At 46.9% G+C, this 18,623-nt stretch overlaps 7 protein-coding genes across 7 annotated transcripts; 4 read left to right on the top strand and 3 right to left on the bottom strand.

Moving 5' to 3' along the window:
• Window positions 1-2,724: 2,724 nt before the first annotated feature.
• DFL_006813 (uncharacterized protein) lies at window positions 2,725-4,164 on the top strand (the record flags this gene model as incomplete). Its single annotated transcript, XM_067636300.1, has 1 exon — window positions 2,725-4,164. The coding sequence occupies one exon, from the start codon at window positions 2,725-2,727 to the stop codon at window positions 4,162-4,164; it is 1,440 nt and encodes a 479-aa protein (XP_067487931.1).
• Window positions 4,165-7,144: 2,980 nt separating this feature from the next.
• Window positions 7,145-7,827, bottom strand: DFL_006812 (uncharacterized protein; the record flags this gene model as incomplete). The annotated part of the gene is made up of 5 exons (XM_067636299.1): window positions 7,145-7,221; window positions 7,290-7,303; window positions 7,376-7,451; window positions 7,640-7,655; window positions 7,720-7,827. The coding sequence occupies 5 exons, from the start codon at window positions 7,825-7,827 to the stop codon at window positions 7,145-7,147; spliced, it is 291 nt and encodes a 96-aa protein (XP_067487930.1).
• A 410-nt stretch (window positions 7,828-8,237) lies between these two features.
• Window positions 8,238-10,042, top strand: DFL_006811 (uncharacterized protein; the record flags this gene model as incomplete). The annotated part of the gene is made up of 2 exons (XM_067636298.1): window positions 8,238-9,666; window positions 9,726-10,042. 2 exons carry the CDS (start codon window positions 8,238-8,240, stop codon window positions 10,040-10,042), a joined length of 1,746 nt encoding a protein of 581 aa, XP_067487929.1.
• Window positions 10,043-10,375: 333 nt separating this feature from the next.
• On the bottom strand, window positions 10,376-11,242 carry DFL_006810 (uncharacterized protein; the record flags this gene model as incomplete). The annotated part of the gene is made up of 1 exon (XM_067636297.1): window positions 10,376-11,242. The coding sequence occupies one exon, from the start codon at window positions 11,240-11,242 to the stop codon at window positions 10,376-10,378; it is 867 nt and encodes a 288-aa protein (XP_067487928.1).
• A 67-nt stretch (window positions 11,243-11,309) lies between these two features.
• Window positions 11,310-12,579, top strand: DFL_006809 (40S ribosomal protein eS10; the record flags this gene model as incomplete). The annotated part of the gene is made up of 6 exons (XM_067636295.1): window positions 11,310-11,414; window positions 11,630-11,661; window positions 11,754-11,803; window positions 12,027-12,097; window positions 12,171-12,463; window positions 12,525-12,579. 6 exons carry the CDS (start codon window positions 11,310-11,312, stop codon window positions 12,577-12,579), a joined length of 606 nt encoding a protein of 201 aa, XP_067487927.1.
• A 656-nt stretch (window positions 12,580-13,235) lies between these two features.
• On the top strand, window positions 13,236-16,111 carry DFL_006808 (uncharacterized protein; the record flags this gene model as incomplete). The annotated part of the gene is made up of 11 exons (XM_067636294.1): window positions 13,236-13,985; window positions 14,065-14,083; window positions 14,151-14,181; window positions 14,256-14,272; window positions 14,335-14,716; window positions 14,785-14,826; window positions 14,902-14,972; window positions 15,059-15,125; window positions 15,209-15,225; window positions 15,312-15,423; window positions 15,901-16,111. 11 exons carry the CDS (start codon window positions 13,236-13,238, stop codon window positions 16,109-16,111), a joined length of 1,719 nt encoding a protein of 572 aa, XP_067487926.1.
• A 435-nt stretch (window positions 16,112-16,546) lies between these two features.
• On the bottom strand, window positions 16,547-18,571 carry DFL_006807 (uncharacterized protein; the record flags this gene model as incomplete). The annotated part of the gene is made up of 5 exons (XM_067636293.1): window positions 16,547-16,552; window positions 16,626-17,416; window positions 17,633-18,026; window positions 18,144-18,289; window positions 18,445-18,571. 5 exons carry the CDS (start codon window positions 18,569-18,571, stop codon window positions 16,547-16,549), a joined length of 1,464 nt encoding a protein of 487 aa, XP_067487925.1.
• Between the last annotated feature and the right edge of the window lie 52 nt (window positions 18,572-18,623).

Here is an 18,623-nt window from a genome sequence, read left to right as displayed (position 1 = left end):
GCGAATCCTTAGTTTGAAAGCTAAGGACTTCTAGTGGGAGGAAACCGTTAACCTTCTTGCTCAAGTCGCAAGAGTTTCTTTCACCGGTGTCGGCTTGTGGCCTAGGCTTTTATAAACGTTGAGGGAATGTATGCTGGTCGGTTGGTTCTATTCAATGCAGGCGAGTTGCTGAGCTGTTAAACGTGGACTGGTATTCTAACGAAAGAAGGAATGCTTGTAGACGAGTTTAGGGCAATCGAGCTTAAGTTTTTTTTCTCTTGCCTTGCAGCAGAAGAAATCCAGATGGGAGGAATGGGAAGTACCCGTCGATTCCGTTAGAAAGATTACTTTACAAGCCAGACCCCGCCAGGGACTGTTGGCTAGAGCGGGGCGCCAGTTCACCTAATCGACTAGCCAAAATTTTATATAATATTTTCAATATAAACAATCTGTGATCGAGATAAGCTGGACTGAGCTAGAAAACGCCATTATCAATATCGATAGCCGTCCTGAGCTACGGTGGTGTCTGTACCTTGTAACGGCGCAGAAATTAAATGTCGTGATAGGTACCAACCGACGTCACTTTCGAGACCTGTCCGAGTTGGGCAGTCGAACTTGGGTGGGAAGACTTCGACCGGCCAATCAAATGGGAGGGCTATGTTACTAATTGTTTGTTGGGAGCGGCAAACCATGCTAACTACAGCCAGCTACGGCACACCAACGACTTGCGGACGGATGCTGGTGTAGTGGTGGGTGGGCATTTATGTAATGCAATGCTAATGTTACTGACATCTAGGTGCTTCGAGGCAATTTCTGCGATAACAGCGTATACATATGCATGATTGAATGGCACATCTCGTCTATCGGGTTTGGGCCCGTGAGCCACAACGTGCCACAAAGATGGACTTCACGCGAGGCTGGTGATATTGTGATACACTCAGATGGGCTGATCCATATCATAAGTGCGTCCGACGACCCCTCCCATTGCATTGCATCGGAAAACTCGACTCGACTCGATTCTTACAGAGTCACAAGCATTCCGCCTTCTGGTTATCCGCCCAATGGAGGGAGCTTTCTATGGCACGTCAATGTTACCTATGGCCATTTCCTCCAATAGACGTTTCTCCGATTGTCAAGGATAATTGTGTACTGCATCTTCGATTCGGCTTTTGACCTGAATGTCACCTTGTCGCTTTGTCACCTACCTATGTGTACATGTATTGTGCAAGATTTTGACATGAGCGACCGGGTACACCGGGTACCTATCATAGCCGAAACTATTTTACGCTTCTGTTCCACAAGGAAAACAAAGGAAGCTGAAAGTTGAACACAAAATGTAGTTGTCAAAAATGTTCTTGGGTGTGTGGTGGCTTGTCGTATGAAACCCTGTGAAGGCTTGGGCCCCATCTGATAGGGTGGATTGGTCCGCTAGCACGGGGAATGTTTCTATCTTCTCGCACACTCCATTACGAATTCCTTTGGCTGGCGATTATGGCTGACCAAACAAGAGTTCTTAAAAGACACATTTTATTCTTCTCTAGTAGGAACAAACTTGGGCGAAATGCAGAGAGAACAAGGCAGCAAAGGAACCGGAGGCAAAGATCTGGTCGTGCATATGAGACTGCATCTGCCTCTGCCTACACCTAGGTACCTCCGCTTGAAACCAGCCATCGATACAAAAATATACACACCATCGACGTTTCACCCATGAATATGATACGGGGTGACCTCCTATACTTCGTCGCAGCTATATGTACATATATGCCGATATTCTTGTCGATACCAGGAACGCGAAGCTGCTAGCTTGGTAGCCGCACGGAATTTTTCTCATTTCCTCGTCCTAAAGAGGAATGATGCCAGGAGCAGGTCCAGCACTTGCAGCGCCAAGACACAGGCGACGATGCCCGCCAGAGTCTTGCTCCGTCACAGCGCGGCGCTTTACTCCCAATCGCCCTGCATAGAGTTCGTCCAGCCGAAATTGTGTTTCCAACGTCTCCACTTCGTTCAACCTCCCATAATCAAATGGCCGTTAGGAAGGAAATTATTCGGGGCCTGGATTGGTTTTACGAACCTAAGATGTCCTTTCCTCATGCTATTTGGGTCACCACGATCATCACAATGGAAATTCTATCCAGTTCTAATCTTACTTCAAACATTGTTCGTGAGAGAAAGGGACGGAAAGATATGTCAAAGTGGCGATGGCCGATATGGTCGCCGGTCAGTACGAACGATGTCTATCCAGGACCAAGGCTAGTCTGAATCCACAATAGAGGCGTTAGCCTCAGCGAAACGCACGTGTGTGTGGAGAAGCTACCCTGGACGGGCTGACCTTGATGTGCCCACGATCCAACCTAAACTTAGACAGTCCAAGACGTTCGGAGCCAGCGCGCCTCGGGCCCTCATTCGAGTTTTGCTCCGCAAGAAGGTGGATGGAGAGCAATCTAGCCGGTGTGCATGTTAGTATTTTTTGTCAAATCTGCATAATTCTGCGGCTGGCCCACCGGAAAGATCAGCTCTCCATCATCTTACCGTATAGGGGTGTATAAAAGGTCTTTGCGTCCCTTCTGTTGCAAGTTCTTCGGAGTTCAACCCAGAGGTTCAACTTGAAAGAGAGTGGATCAAGTCTTCACAGCTAAGGTTCGAAGCTACCTTGCACTGCCAAATCGGGAGGATATTCATACGCGCAAGTGTATTGTATAATATCTAATCTTTAATCTCTGCCCTCGATAATCTCTCCTCACAACGATGAAGGTAACCTTCGCCCTCGTCCTGCTCTCGCAGGCGTTATCCTTCGTTAGTGGATGCTGCAATGCCGACAACTGCGCCAGACAAGTCACAGGTGATAGGTATGGTGATTACCTACAGAGTCAACGTAGAGCCGATTGCACCAAGTACCTAGTGAAGACCACCTACAAAGGCACTTCGACCAAGTGGAAGACCACGACAACCAAGAAGGTCATCACAACGACCGTCAAGAGGACCGTTACAATAACTGCTGGGAAAGTCAAGACAGAGACTATTGTAAAGGTTATAAAAACGACTATTCCAAAGGTTGTGACATCGTGCACAACTACGACGGTTAAAGTCACAGTCGGTGACGTTACCACTACTATCTCACCCCCAGTAGCTACAGCAGTTACAGCTTTCAAGCGAGATCTCTATCTCGAGCAAGAGCATGCGGACATCCTTGAGCCTCGCGCTAGTTCCTACCCTAGCCCAATTCAGCCCGGAGTGGTCAAGAACTGCGTCGGCTGGAGATACGTCCAAGGAAACGACAATTGCGACAACATCGTCAAGAGGTTTTCCAAGGCACCAACTGCCCTTACCAAAGCCAATCTGCTCAAGTGGAATCCAGCTTTGAAGGGCGGATCCGGACTCAAGAAGGGATACTATGTCTGCGTTCGCATTGATAACATGCCATCATACATTAGCGCTTGTGATGCCCCCCGGTACACATCCGCATGCTCATGCTGGGGTATCAAGCCGGGCACCAAGACCATCGGCGGCAAGACCACCACCAAGACCACCACCAAGACCTCGACCTCGACCTGCACAAAGACATCGACCTCTACCAAGACCAAGTCTACGACAGGTGCTGTGACCGTGACTTCAACTTCCACCAAGACAATCACTTCGATATCAACCAGGGTTACCGTCGTAAGCAAGACCAGCACTATCCCTGCCTCTACTGCAACTGTAATCTCCTGCCCAACTGGATACATCTTCTGCGAGGGCAAGTGCTTCAACCCTCTCACCAATAACAACCACTGCGGAAAGTGCGGCAATGTCTGCAGCACTTACTGCCAAGCTGGCGCCTGTGCCGGCTGTATCGCAACCACTTCTCTTTGCGAGGAAGGTGGCGGTCATCTCTGCGATGACGAGTCTACCTGTATCTGTACCTTGAATATCGAAGGTCAGCGCACTTGCACTGTCTCCTCCAACTGCGAGGGTGACATCTGCTCAAAGTCTTCCGATTGCCCAAGCGGCTGGACATGCGTTCCTGGAACCTGCTGCGGCGACGAACCAGTTTGCATGAGAGCACCAAGCGGCTGTCCTAACGGCCAGCACGTCAAGAGAATCTTCAAGCGCGAGCCAATCCCAAGCGGTGTCATCAGCAAACGAAGAATACTAGTTCCGGAGTTCGATCTATCGTGGAAGTTGGCTAGGATGAAGAACAAGGTTTAAAACCTTTATCTCTGATATTGTATAATCTAATGACTGGAGTTTTTGCTTTACATTTTAATGTCCTTTATCTATCCTTAATGTTACTTCTCTTTGGCATTAAGCATGCTTGCATATCTCACTAGATGTGTATTTTATATATTGTATAATCTTGGAAGCGTCGTCTCTTCGCTTTTCTTTGGCTTGCATACGGTACCAGCGGGTGTATTTTTGACGGAAAATTCGTTTCATTTGCAAAGTACATAGCACAAATGATACCAACGCATTTCTCTCTGTGTCATTTTTACGATCTAGATCTATAGATCTACTGCCCAATATGCAATACGAAAGATATTTTCAGATTCGCAAATTAAACTATATCTTCAAACATTTCGCCCCTTTGCGCTGTGGCGAATCTCAAAGGTCTATGTGTCCCCTTAAAACTCCATTGGGGAAGAAGGGACTTGTAATTAAAGATTTTCTCCCCATACAATTTCTCCGACAACTTCGGACCCAACCACATTCAATTAAAAATTCACTCAATGAGCACCTGCATATCGATATATGTAGGGCCATGTATAGTAAACCTGTTCTATGCAATACTAGAAACAGCCCTCTAACTCTCCACTTATCACATCTCCCTCTGCCACGCATAGAACCCACCCAAAACAGTTTTATGCCACAACTATACCCAGGAGCGTGGCCTCGTGTCCTCCGTCGTTCCTCGATTGATAGCGTTGTTTATTTGCTTTTCGGTCATCGAGGTGATAGCTACATAAACGGGGCCTAGTCTCCTACCTAGCAGGCCTAAAAAGAGAAATCAAACCCATAAGGGTGGTCTGGAACTTTCCCGGAGGAGATCGTTACGAAAGACACTAAAACGTTTAAATTGCGGAAGGGGTTGGGGTACGTACTGTACCTTTCCAGAGTGATAAAGTTGGTGGTTGGATTGGTATCTATACCTTATTCGCGGGTATTATCATGCAATCGTATGCAAGGGTCGTCTAGTTTACATTGGGACCCCACCTGGTGCACCGGCGTGTACTACGTGTATGATCCTTTTTAGATCAACGGGGAATAAATGCAAGCTAACATCGACGAAGACCCGTTTGGGAAGGCGTACAACCGGGGCTAGAGTAAGCCACTATTCTTCGCGCCTGCTTTGGGGACCTATGAGCTCTCTTAACAGCTTTTAGTGGGAGGTGCTCGTTCGATCTTTGAAAATCATATCATATTTTCTTTAGTCGCCAGCTTTAATACTACCATGCTAACTAGCCACCTATTTCCTTGCCTACTTCAGCCTTAGTACGTGTTAATTGCCCGATGATTACAGCCATCCCACGTACATACCGCAGAACAGGCATTATGCCAATGTTCTATGAATAAACATTTGTAACTACTTAATAAGCCAGATTTCCCCGCACCCCAAGATATTTATGCGGTTGCTTCAAGGACAAGAACATTAGGCTTGCAGACATAGTTTATGTTCCGAGCTCGAGTCTAATTGGATTGCCGGATGTTACGGTTGCAGTTTGGCCTGAAAATTGTCGGCCTGGACTACGCACTACCAGAAGCTAAGAGCTGGGCTATAGCTTGGAAATATAATTCATGAGCTCTAACTATGGCCGTACAGCTAGTCACCGGCCCATACGTGCACTTGCAATTAGTCACGAATATATTATCTCCTTCCTAATATCATCTAATGCTCTAATATAATATGACTTCATATATCTTTAAACGTTCATCTTAAATTGCGCGCCAGTACGTCTTAAATTCAATGTCCATCTAGATGTAGATGCATTTTCGGCTTTTATATATAGATCTATGGAGTAAATGCAAATTTTAAACGGCTATCAATTGGTCAAAATCCTATCATGACATCATGATATCAGATCCACTATTTGCGTTCGAAGTTTACGTCAGATGCACCTTTGCCATATATGCATGATTAAACTCGCATCAAAATACCGTGCAACCGTAACGTTCTTCTAACATGCGTCAATCTAAACTTTCAAAATCTCTCAGGGTCCTCGCTTCTTCGTGTTATTTGGTTGTTCTTATGTTCCAGGTCCGAATGCCGATCATTCGTGATATGCAAACGGAATGGCAATATCCCATGGATCCACAATAGCTATTCGAAACCCGGACGTTTGCAATGACATTCTAAGGCTTATAAGGTTGCTGGTTGACAAAAAATCAAATTTAAGATATCGATGGTATCAGCCGAAGAAAGAAATACATTTAATATTAAAATGACACAGAAATAGCTACTTTAGCTATAGTCTGGAGGCTAGCCGCTAGCATACTGACTGGTCTGAGGGGAAACACTTTAGCACACTTTGATACACTCGAAACCACTGAAGCTTATAGATTCGATGAGCAGTGGACGGCCAGGGTAATTAGTCGTGGAGATGCAACGAAGACTAGTGTTTATGTCGCCTGGATTCGAGGCTATGCTTATGTTTTCGCTGAGGGCAAAGGGCTACAGTGCCTGAAAACGATAGAATAAGAAGTATGCTTGGTGAATTGGTGGTTAGGGATAATTGTATAGGGCAGTGTATGTATTGGGGGCCCTCGTTGTAGTGTCGAGATCATGCAAGAAATGATATGTAATCTAATTCTCTGATTGAATTCGGGCTCGGGTACTCTAAAATCAGTATCCTATGCATTTAGGTGCACGGTTTCGAGTACGTAAATGATTTGATGGAATATTTAGATCTGACGAGACTTTGAAAATTTGACCGTTCCCGACATCGCGACACAAATTTTCCAGAAAATAGACACGACGGATCGCAATAATGATGAAAAGAAGATGAACCACCCACGTCTTATCAATTTCTTTTCGCATTCCATGCTTTGCACTGATGGACAAGCGACTGAACGAATATTTTCAACAGAATAAGACTTAATCATTTGTACAGTTTCCCATCCTCCACCCACAATCTACCATGAACACCGCATCCGCAGGCTTCCAAAAATACAAAAATGAAAACACGTATCAAATTTAGTGCTTGTTAGCCTGGCGGGAAAGGCGTAGAGTCTTGTCGGTCGTGAGTTTGTTGACCATGGAGTAGCCGGCGGCTGAAAATAAAAAAGTTAGAAAGTTCGAATTTGGGGTCGATGAAAGATGTCCACGAATGTTTACATACCAACAATAGCGGCACTATAAAGCAATGGTCGTGTTAGCACTTCTGATTCCGGATCTGCCATGGTTTATATCGATTCTGGGACTCACCCGATGACGACGGCAAGAGGGATCAATTCGACTGGAACATCTTTGATACGACGAAGACGTTGAGTGATGGTGTGCCCTATCCAAAAAAACCGTCGGGCTGTTAGTATATGGACTTCCAATAGTACCCGGCAGGAATATATATCGGTGGAGGGGTATGACGGCATCCAATTCGGCATGGATGTCTCGGAGCGGGAATTCGAGATGAGGAATTCGGTCTGTCATATAAAGTGAATTCAGTCTCGGAGAGAAAAGAGGGGTATGTACCGCTTTGTTCCTCTTTCTGTATACGTTCAAACTATCGTTAGCAAGGTCGGTAGAAGATGATGGAAGACCGAGGATCCTACCGGGACAGCCATCCTGAGGATCGGGCTCTGCCTCATAGCGACAGTCCTGGTCTGCTGCATCCTCAACATAGCAGTTGGGCGCATTCTCAAAGCCTGGGTTGCTCTCATTTTGACGGTATATCGTTGGACGATGGTCGAAGAGTGGAGATGGGTCTGGTTCTATGTACAGCAGTGGCTGGAATCCGATGAGGTTTTGGCGGTGACGGTGACAGTGACGTTGAAGTTCAATCGGAGGTTTTTCTTTTGTCAGGCCATCCCAACCAACGACACGCCGGGCGAATGGGCGCAACACACTTGCATGCTCGCCAATTGGCTCCTCCACATTCAATGTCCGCGCCGAGGTTCACCTGCAGCTGTTACATTCCTCTCTGTTCTGCTTTGGGCAGGATGTATTTAAAGGGTAGCCACCCAGCCCGAGAGGGGGATAGTTAGGCTTACGGGAACCATCAGGTCTTAATTCTCAAATTCGCTGCAATCCGTCGATATCAACATCGAGACCAATATCGATATCAGTCGCAATGTCTGGCGCGGTTTCTCGTCTTTCTCAGCTCGCATCCCAGCTCCTGGCCGCCGGGAATTCATTCAATCCATTCCAGGGCCAGAAAACCCACCTTCATACACTCTCTCCAACCTACTTCCTACCACGTGCAGCTGCGATCGAACCGGATGCTACGGCTGTCGTTCATATAACGGCCAATAACAAAACACTTCGTCGAACATACCAAGAACTTGCAGACCGTGCTAGGGGTCTCGCCTACTACCTTAAAGCCCACAATTTCAAACGTGTCGGGATTCTCGCACCAAATACCCCTGCCTTCCTTGAAGCCTACTTTGGAATCGCTGCTGCAGGTGGTGTATCCGTTGCAATAAATTATCGATTAAAGAAGGATGATATATCCTACATCTTTGATCACGCCGAGGTCGAGGCCATCATTGTCGATACGGAATTCCTAGGACTGCTGGACAAATATCGGGAATTACACCCTGACACTGTTATCATCGAGGACACGGACACTGATGCCGTAGAAGGAGAACTTTGTGGCCCATTTGACGGAGCCGTTCTCGAGGGTCTGAAAATCGATATTCATTCTGGTTCGAAGGGGTGGGACGGTCTCGAGGCCCAAGCGCAAGACGAGGATGCCCTGTTCTCGCTCGCCTACACATCCGGCACCACCGCTCGCCCGAAGGGCGTTGAGTACACCCATAGGGGTGTATATCTCGCTGCTCTGGGAAACGTTGTAGAAAGCGGCTTAAATTACCACCGCGGGCGATGCAAGTACCTCTGGACCCTACCGCTGTTCCATGCAACCGGATGGACCTTCCCTTGGTCTGTGACAATGGTCCGAGGAACACACTATTGTCTGAGGAAGATCGATTATAGTCTGATCTGGAAGCTGATGAAGGAGGAGGGAATCACCCATTTCGCCGCCGCGCCGACGGTAAATACATTGCTATGCAATGCAAAGGAGGCGGTTAAGCTGGAACATCCCGTTAGAATCACTGTGGCCGCAAGTCCACCAACTGCGCATCTATTCCAGCAGATGACGAGCTTGAATCTCCATCCCGTACACGTCTATGGCATGACGGAGACCTATGGCCCAATCAGCAAGGGTTATTACATGCCATCTTGGGACGACTTACCAGACTCCGAACGGTTTGCGAAGATGGCTAGGCAAGGGCATGGCTTTATCACCAGTTTGCCACTCAGAGTGATTAGAACCGGGGAGAATGTGCTAGAGGGAACGGTTATCGATGTTAAGAAAGATGGCAAGGAGATTGGAGAGATTGTATTTGTTGGGAATATCTGTGCTAAGGGGTACTACAAAAATCCCGAGGCGACGAAGAAGCTGTTTGCCGGTGGGGTTCTGCACAGTGGGGATTTGGCGGTCTGGCATGAGGATGGCGCTATTCAGATTATGGATAGAGCAAAGGACATCATTATCAGTGGTGAGTAGATTCGCGGTCTAGTGGATAAGAAAGAGAATACTTCGCTAACTAAGTTTTAGGTGGTGAGAATATATCATCGGTAGCATTAGAATCGATGCTTGCAAATCACCCGGATATCTTAGAGGCAGCTGTTGTAGCTGTTTCGGATTCCCACTGGGGTGAACGGCCAAAGGCATTTGTGACCATCCAACCGGGCAGGCCTATTACCGGAGATGAGATCATCGAGTGGGCAAAACATAAAAGTGATATTAGCAAATTCATGGTACCTAGAGAGGTCGAAATCGTAGATGAGTTGCCGAAGACCAGCACCGGCAAAGTCAAGAAGAACATCCTCCGGGAGTGGACAAAGGGAGCTGACCGCAATTTGGTTAAATGAGCGCTGAAATACGGAGTATGGCAGCCATTGGTGTTCAATTAGGATATAATTTGGATTGGGTGCCTTGATAAAAATAGCATAATGATTATTATGGTGCTCTGTACGGTACTGGTAGCGAGCAGGTAAAAATGGTACATACATACTAGGAAGACAATAGCGATTGATTTTTGCTTTACAATCCGATAGGTGTTCGTCAGTCTAAAAATACATGAATTCTAGAAACGCCCGCTTTCCAAAAAAAAAAAACCTATTCCTTCGTTCGCATCAACACCTCAAAAAGATAGAGAAATTATATAAGTCGCATGGCACAAAGGGAAATTTGAACGACAGATTTCAAGCCCTGGCCTTTCCTTTACCAGAAACCTCCTCCTCCTCTTCATCGCTTGACAGAAAGTCGTCATCTTCATCGAACCCGAAGATTTTCTTTGGTTGTACCTTAGCCTTCTTGGTAACCGGCATGACTTTCTCATCTTCACTTGACTTCGAGGATTCCTCGGAGCTATTGTTTCGCTCGTCGTCGTTATCCTCCAAATCTTCGCTTGTAGAACTCTGGCCGGATGGGCTTGGTACCCTCGCGGCGCTGGAATTCGCCTTCATAGCTCTCAGAACCGCCTCTCTAGCTTTATCTCTCCCTTCGTCCTTCTCCTCCAACCACCTCGCGTCGTCGAATCTCTGGTTAACATTTCCACCACCTCTGATCTTCTCATCTGCAGCCTCAATGACCTTCTCCCACCTCTCTTTTCTTTTCTCGCGTTCCTTCTTATCCATATCTGGTTTTGTCTCGAGATATTGCGCAAGTGCCTTTGCCTCCTTAACGGTCCTTAATCTTCTCCCGTCCAAGTTTCTGCAACTGTCGCTATTTTCTTGGCCCTTGCGTTTCCGTGAGGACATACGTCCACCGGCAGCACGAAGCTGGGACCCGAAACCGCCCTTACCGCCGGGGAGTGGCGCGGTAAGGCGGAGAGTGAGGAAGTCATTTGTAAGGTCATCGAGGAGAGATGAAAGCGGAGATCTAGATATAGGAGAGATGATTACTCCCTTCGTAGTGGTAAGGCGAAGGGGTGTCGTAACAGGTGGGAGGTAGGCATCGAGGGAGGAGAATACGTTGGATATCGAGGAGGCTGACGGGAGAGGCAGGGATAGAGTGGAAGGGAGGCCGAGGCCGGAGAAGGTTTCGATGAGGATATTTGTAGTCGCCATGGCTATTTAGCTGCGTAATTTGTGATAGCTTGTGTTAATGCGCGTGGCTGATACGGTTTAAAGGTTGATGTTAGGTGGAGAACCGGGGCTCGGACGAGGTGGTGATGACTTGATGTTCGATCTTGCCAAAAGGAGGCTGAAATATATACTATTCCCGAAGAGGCAGTTTTTTGTTTGATTTAATAATATTTCCTAAACAGGCTAGCTCGCGTTGAGGGCACAAACCCCTTCCGCCAAATCGAAAATTGGAAGTGTCTTGGCAGCAGAGTTGTGTGTGCAAACGAGGATAGTCGAAAGCAAGCAGCAGCAACTTCAACATCGACATCATCAAATCCCGCCAATCGTCGAAACGACACCTGTTCCTCTCCGACCTTTCCGAACTCATAGTCGACGCGGTTCCATACCAAGCCATTCAAGATGTACGTTTTTTCCGACTTCGAAGCATCGTCGACGGTTGCGAATTTTTGGAGATAGTTGAAGGTGGAAGTGCTGATGATGGTGGTCAATGCAGGCTTATCCCAAAGTCGGATCGCAAGAAGATTCACGAGTACCTCTTCCGAGGTGAGAAATACCCATTCTGTCGATATATTGCTGGAAGAAGAATTGTATATGAAGATTGGAATCTTGGGATTGGTGGCAACCTATCAACGACACTGTTTGAACGATAATTACAGTAACGATTCACGACATGTTGGAATATATGATGGGATGAAGGAGCTAGGATTCAGCGGGAATTGGAGAATAATTTGAAGGGAAAATGCTGACTGCAATCTTCGATATGCAGAGGGTGTCATGGTTGCTAAGAAGGACTACAACCTCCCTAAGCACTCTGAGCTCGACGTCAAGAACCTCTACGTTAGTAACCCGCTCGCAAATCCGACTTGAATCCACCAAGGATATCCAAAGTCTAACCTGATTCGATAAATAGGTCATCAAGGCTTGCCAGTCGCTCACCTCCCGCGGCTACCTCAAGACTCAGTTCTCCTGGCAATATTATTACTACACCCTCACCCCAGCTGGCCTCGACTACCTCCGTGAATGGCTACACCTCCCAAGCGAGATTGTCCCAGCTACCCACGTCAAGCAGCAGCGAAGCACCGCTCCACCACGTGGAATGATGGGTGAGGACCGACGAGAGAGGAGGGGTGACCGTGGTGACCGTGACGGCTACCGAAGAAGGGACAAGGAAGGTGGTGCTCCAGGTGAATTCAAGCCAGAATTGTAGGTTTCCCAGATCCATTTATCCATAATTTGAAGATATAGCGACTAACACGCCTTATAGCCGTGGCGGATTCGGCCGTGGACGTGGTGGTGCTCCTCCGGCAGCTACTCAGTAAATTATTTAATGCCACTTCTTATTTCTCTCTTGACCGTTTCTCTCAAACTCCTTACCGCCTTATACTATGACTCTGCAATATCACATTGCTGGTCTCTCTCACACTCACATGCTCCTACGTCTATACATATGCAGCATTCCATAAGAACACCCACGATTTTTCATCCTCCTTTCTCTGTGTGTTCCCTTTTTTTTATTACTATATCTCATGTCGCTTCCTTTTATGTGTCTATACGGATTCCAAACGGCGTATAATTTGTTGAGATCACTTCTGTTTCTTAATGAAAAGAATCTCAATCATGGTTCCCTAAGCAGGCGGATGCCGGGGGACACCTGAACCAAACAATTCTCTATAGTCGTAAAATAACAATAATATTGATAGTGCTAGAGATATGGGATGAGATGATAATAATTGCCAGACAGAACTGCATCGATAGGCAAATTTTTGATGACTAATATTCCGCCACCACATGCAACACATTTTCCCATAAAATCCAACCTTCTCCTGAACGCGTCTTCAATTTCCACCCATTTACGTTACCACGTTCAAAACTGCAAAGAAAAAACACTCGATCGCGGATTTCTAACAAGCTTCGAGTTGAGATTTTAACGAGCTTCCCAAATGTTAGATATTCCTGGCAAACATCAAATCTAACCATGTCCCAACGCATAAGCTGTCCAGTCTGCAACCGTGATATTGCTCTTTCATCCATAAACCGACATCTGGATGAAGGGTGTCCTGAGGAACTAAATGTGTCTGAAACTTCTGCTTCCGGGTTCTTTGCTTTGGCTAAGAATAAGCCGCCTGCACCGTCTTCTTCCGCGACTACTGGACGTTCCACAATAAACTCAAGTCCAGCGGGAGGCAAAGATTGGCTAGGGTCGTCGCCAGCTTCCAAAGAGCCACAACAGTCTCAACAAAAGAGGACATTCTCTTTACCGTTTCAAGGATCAAGCCACGATGCAAGAAAATCGGATCAGGGTGGTGGGAACACCAATCTCAGTAAATCATTCGGAGATGATGGGGTAGCAGATCCGGACACACCAGCAGCTAAGCGTCAAAAAACTACTTCAGCACGCTCAGCGATGCCACTTGCTGAACGTGTTCGCCCGAATACTCTTGACAACATCTTTGGTCAAGATCTTGTTGGTCCTAATGGTATCCTCCGTCGAATGATAGAGTCTGACTCTGTTAAAAGTATGATCCTCTGGGGTGGTCCGGGATGCGGTAAGACTACTATTGCTAGAACGATAGCGGCGAGCACGAAGGCTCGGTTTGTGGAACTGTCCGGGACGACGAATAATGTTGCGGACTGCAAGAAGATTTTTGAGCAGGCGAAAAGCGAGCTAGGCTTGTTAGGAAGGAAGACTATTTTGTTCATTGATGAGATTCATAGGTTTACGAAGGTAATGTTGCATCCATACCTTGTTATCCAGCTACCAATGGCCAAAGCGAATATTCGGAACTAATAGAGATTGAAGTTAGACACAACAAGATGTATTCTGTAAGTTTACTGTCGGACCATGCTTTTGTCGATTGCAGGGCTAACTAACTTTGGTCCGCCCTTCTAGTAGCGCCGGTTGAAAGTGGTCAAATTATTTTGTGAGTACCTAGATTGATCTCCGATTGATCAAGCTTTGAATGTGGGTTCTGACAATCTGGTGGCCCGATTTCAGGATTGGAGCTACAACTGGTAAGGCTAGACCACTACTATTCTACAATAAGCGGTCGTAATTGACACATAATCGTTCAAAGAAAACCCATCATTCAAAGTTCAATCCGCACTCCTTTCCCGCTGCCGGGTTTTCACATTGAAACCTCTAACCACGGAGTCCACGCTCAAAGTCCTAGACCGCGCTTTGGCATCGGAGTTCCCGGAACGAAGTGACATCCCGCCGCTATTGGACGACAAGCTGTTAACCTACCTTGCCGAGTTCGCTTCTGGCGATGCTAGAACGGCGTTAAACCTTTTGGAAATATCGATCCAGCTTGCCTCCCAACACCAAACCGGATCGAATCAGGGGTTTACGCAAGAGGATCTCAAGAAAGCGCTAACGAGGACACTAGTTTATGACAGGCAAGGGGATGGTCATTATGATACGATCTCTGCCTTTCACAAGAGCGTGCGGGGTAACGAGTATGAACTATAATTCTTAATTTAGACCCACAAATTGCGAACCATACGATGCTAACCCACCCTCATAGCCCAGATGCAGCATTATATTACCTTGGCCGAATGATCGAGAGGTAAGTCACCTTCGCTGTCGCGAGAACTTGCATATGATCCCCATATGAAGCCTTGGCTTAACGTTCTGAATCAAGTGGCGAAGACCCGTTATTCATATCCCGCCGGATGATGGTTATGGCTAGTGAAGATATCGGATTAGCAGATAGTAAGTTTCATTTCGCAAATTGATACCAGCCAGATTTCGATTTGGCTACCATGGATCAACGATTGACCGGGTTTAACGTTTTCAAGACACTTTATTGCCTTTAGCTACGGCAACGCATTTTGCTGTTCAGAACGTTGGAATGCCCGAAGCGAGGTAATTTACCGCCTTACGACAAGCTTGTGCAACCACGCGATGTCTCTAAAAAAAAACCCACTGGGCTGACCTTCTCATAACAGAATCAACCTCGCCCATTGTAATACCACCAATCCCTCCACAAGAACAATACATGGCGTCTGAGTGAGGCAGTCCTAACAGAGCCTGTATTACACACTTACTTAGGTACCGTGGCGCTCTGTCTCGCAAAGAAGTCGACCCGAGCATACCGCGGTCTCAACAATGTGTTGGCGCTCCTGCAGTCCGATCCAGAGGCTGCTAGTGCCTCAATCCCTCTGTACGTACTAAATCATACCCTTTTTCTCTTTTTCTCTTGCATTGTTCAAAACCCAACCTCCTCGGCCCTGCTGCCTAAATATGTTTTGTTTCTCATCTCATATGCGGGTCTGTATTTTTTCCACGGGAAAAAAATTTGCGACAATATGGCACAGCAAAAAGAACCATAGTTAGATCCACTTAGCGTCTATGGATTAGCTTAGGCAGTTGCGCAACATACTCGCAAGTTGCTTACCCAACCCCTTCCCTTGCAAGCTTATGAGAGACAAGACGAAAAGAAAAAAAAGAAAAAAAAAGGAAAAAGGAAAAGAAAAAAAAGAATAGCCTCGGCGCCTTAACCCGACGTCTTATTATCTCGAATCGATTCACCCCATTCATGTGGCATCCTTTCGTTTTAACAACCCCTGTTCATTTGTTATCGGTTGCAATTACTAACATGATAATTTTGACTTTTGCTTTGCCTCGAACTTACACTCAGCCACCTACGCAACGCTCCAACTACGTTAATGAAAACATTGGGCTATGGGAAAGAATACAAGTATCCGCCAAACTATGTGGATGGGATTGTGAAACAGGAGTATTTGCCTGAGAAGCTTATTGGGAAGAAGTTCTTGGAAGATATAGATCTAGGAACTGAGATTGATGAGGAGGCTTATGAGGATGAAGGGGAGTTTGAGCAGGATATATGATATTTTGGATAAAAGATGAAGTTTACGAGGTCTCAAGGCAAGGAACGCGGGAAGTATCAATCGATTAATCGGCCCGATTTAGAATAATTGAGCGCATGGCGTTCGCAGATGCCGTATAGAAACTGAACTAAATATATACATCCAAACCCCCCTCTATAAGCCGTCAAGAATGAATAAATATTATGACTAAAATGAATAACAAAAATTGAAACACAGAAATAAAGCTTGTAATTAGTTGAAACATCAAAATAAACTCGACTCAAATGCTCCCATATCGACTTGTAATAAGCTCAGTAATTTCAAATGCTAACCTTCTAATGATTGGTGACTTCCATGACTTCCCGCCCAAGCTAGTATTCTCGGTTGGGGATGGCATACTGATTAACCCAAGGGCTGGATCCTCAACATGAACCGCGCCCATCGGGTCATCGGACCTTACGGCTATGGTAACATTAGGCCGAGGACTTCCCCTCCAAACATCAATGCACCATTCCGAAGTATAGACAGGGCTTACATTTCCATTTGGAGAGAGCCGCCTTCTAGCGGTCGCCGAATGCGTAAGTATATACTGTTGCAAAATCGATATGATAGGCTGCGGTGTCCTAAACTGCGCTCCTGGAGGGCCTAAAGGTTGCCTGTGGTCCCGTTGATCCCACGGCGAAACGGCCGAAGACGCGGAAGAACCCGAAGGCAGTCCGCTGCCACCATAATCATATGTAGCCGCAGCATTCGTAACTATGGCTTCAAACTGTCGTCTGGCCGCAGCAACGGCGCGAAGGTAATCTGACGCCAGGTCCTCGGGACTTGCACCACTAGAATGTTGTAAGAATTGTCGCCATTCGGTAGTATCCATGAGTTGGTGGACTCCAACAGTTCTGAACCGTTCCAAAAGTTCGGAATGTAGGATGAACGAGAGCTCGGCGGCTAGCCTACCATCTCCTACTTCGACCGATATTAAGAATGTTCTTCCCAATGCTGAAGATAGCAATGGTGATTGGCTGGGGCCACCGGTAGAGGCGAAGGGTCGATTCGATAAAGGTCTTGTGATTCGTTGTATTTGTTGGATTTTTTCGACACCCGGCAATGTTGGTGTTGAGGTTGTTGGCTGCTGACGGTCTGTCGCTGTTGGATTTCTTTGCTGCATATGCATCTGTGGACTAGAGTAGTGGTGAGGCTCCAGATAATCTGTAGCGAACGATGACATTTCGTGTCGTTGTTGGAATTGGCGGTAGTTCGCCGGGTCGGAGGCACGCCGGTCCCCTGCAAGCGGGAGGTCACTTTGGTAGCTCATAGCTGGAGAAGTAGCTGCCCGAGATGTAATTGTGTTAACTTTAAGGTTGCTAGAACTTGTAGGAGGTATTTCGTTTTGTGCATCTTTTTCTTCTTTTACAGTAATTGTTTTACTTATCCGTCTCCTTTTCAATGACCGCGGTGGGCTTGTGTCCATCATTTTGTCTCTTTCTGGTGGAGCTGGAGGTTTTGTGGTGGTGGTGATAGTAGTGGAGGTGGGAGGAGCCATACTTCTAGATGGATAGTCTCGTTCATGCGAGCCAAGTTGCAATAGAGCTTCTGCTCCATGGTGGTAACCCACCTCATCGCTTCGTTTCCGTTTGTGTTCCCCTGGACTAGGCTGTCGACCAAATGGTGACGACGATGGGCCAAGTAAACCGTGTATAGAGCCACTTCTCGATGGTCCCCCAGGCATGGAAGGTGCCGTAACTGTTGGAATGGGCAAAATAGGATACGAATCAGTTACCGAATAGGCACCAGTTCTGCCCCCGCATCTCGAACACCGAGAAGGTTCGCCGGACGGGTCATTGGGACTTCGGGTGGAACCGCTGCTTCCCTTTTTGTTCGACCGTCGAGGCTGGTACCGATAGTCCGGATACCTAGCCATATGTTGCCGTTTTTCTTCCTAGTATGACAGCAGCAAATCTCGTCAGCTCATGAATAGGTTCGAGCCCGCATGTACAAGAAGACGGGAAGAATGTTATAAAACGACGAGCTCCACTGAGGAAATGGATACACTTACGTCAGCATGGTTCTGCCATTCCTTCCGGGTATCCTCAGTCGCATTTTTCCACATGTCGCCGATGATCTTCGAGATGGCAGGATTCGATTTTCCAGGGTTCTGAGCCATGACAGCGGAATGATGATGTTGGCGGAACAAGATGAATGCTGTTGGAAACAAAAATCCAACATTGAAACCCGGGTTAGCGCTCGCTCCTTCATTAGTTCGACCGGGTCTCCCCAGATGGTAAAAAAAGTATCAGGCAATATGCAGGGGTTGTGTATTCGAACTGAAGTTCGGGATAGAGGAGCTCGCAGTTTACCATTTCTAGGCCGTGGAATCTTCGGCGTTGGCTGACATAGACATATGTGTGCCGGAGGTGTACTCGAGTGAGACGAAGACATCTGAGATTCTGATACCCCTTTCGGTTGTATGCTTCTAGGTGGCATTCCATTCGCGAATGGCGGTGGTCGATAGGGTTTTGGGAATTTATAGTATTCC

This window comes from Arthrobotrys flagrans, assembly GCF_004000055.1.
Source record: "Arthrobotrys flagrans strain CBS H-5679 chromosome Unknown unitig_8, whole genome shotgun sequence".
Lineage (NCBI taxonomy): Eukaryota > Fungi > Ascomycota > Orbiliomycetes > Orbiliales > Orbiliaceae > Arthrobotrys > Arthrobotrys flagrans.
The sequence above is the reverse complement of the archived record's forward strand: the minus strand, read 5'-3'. Positions and strand labels throughout refer to the sequence as shown.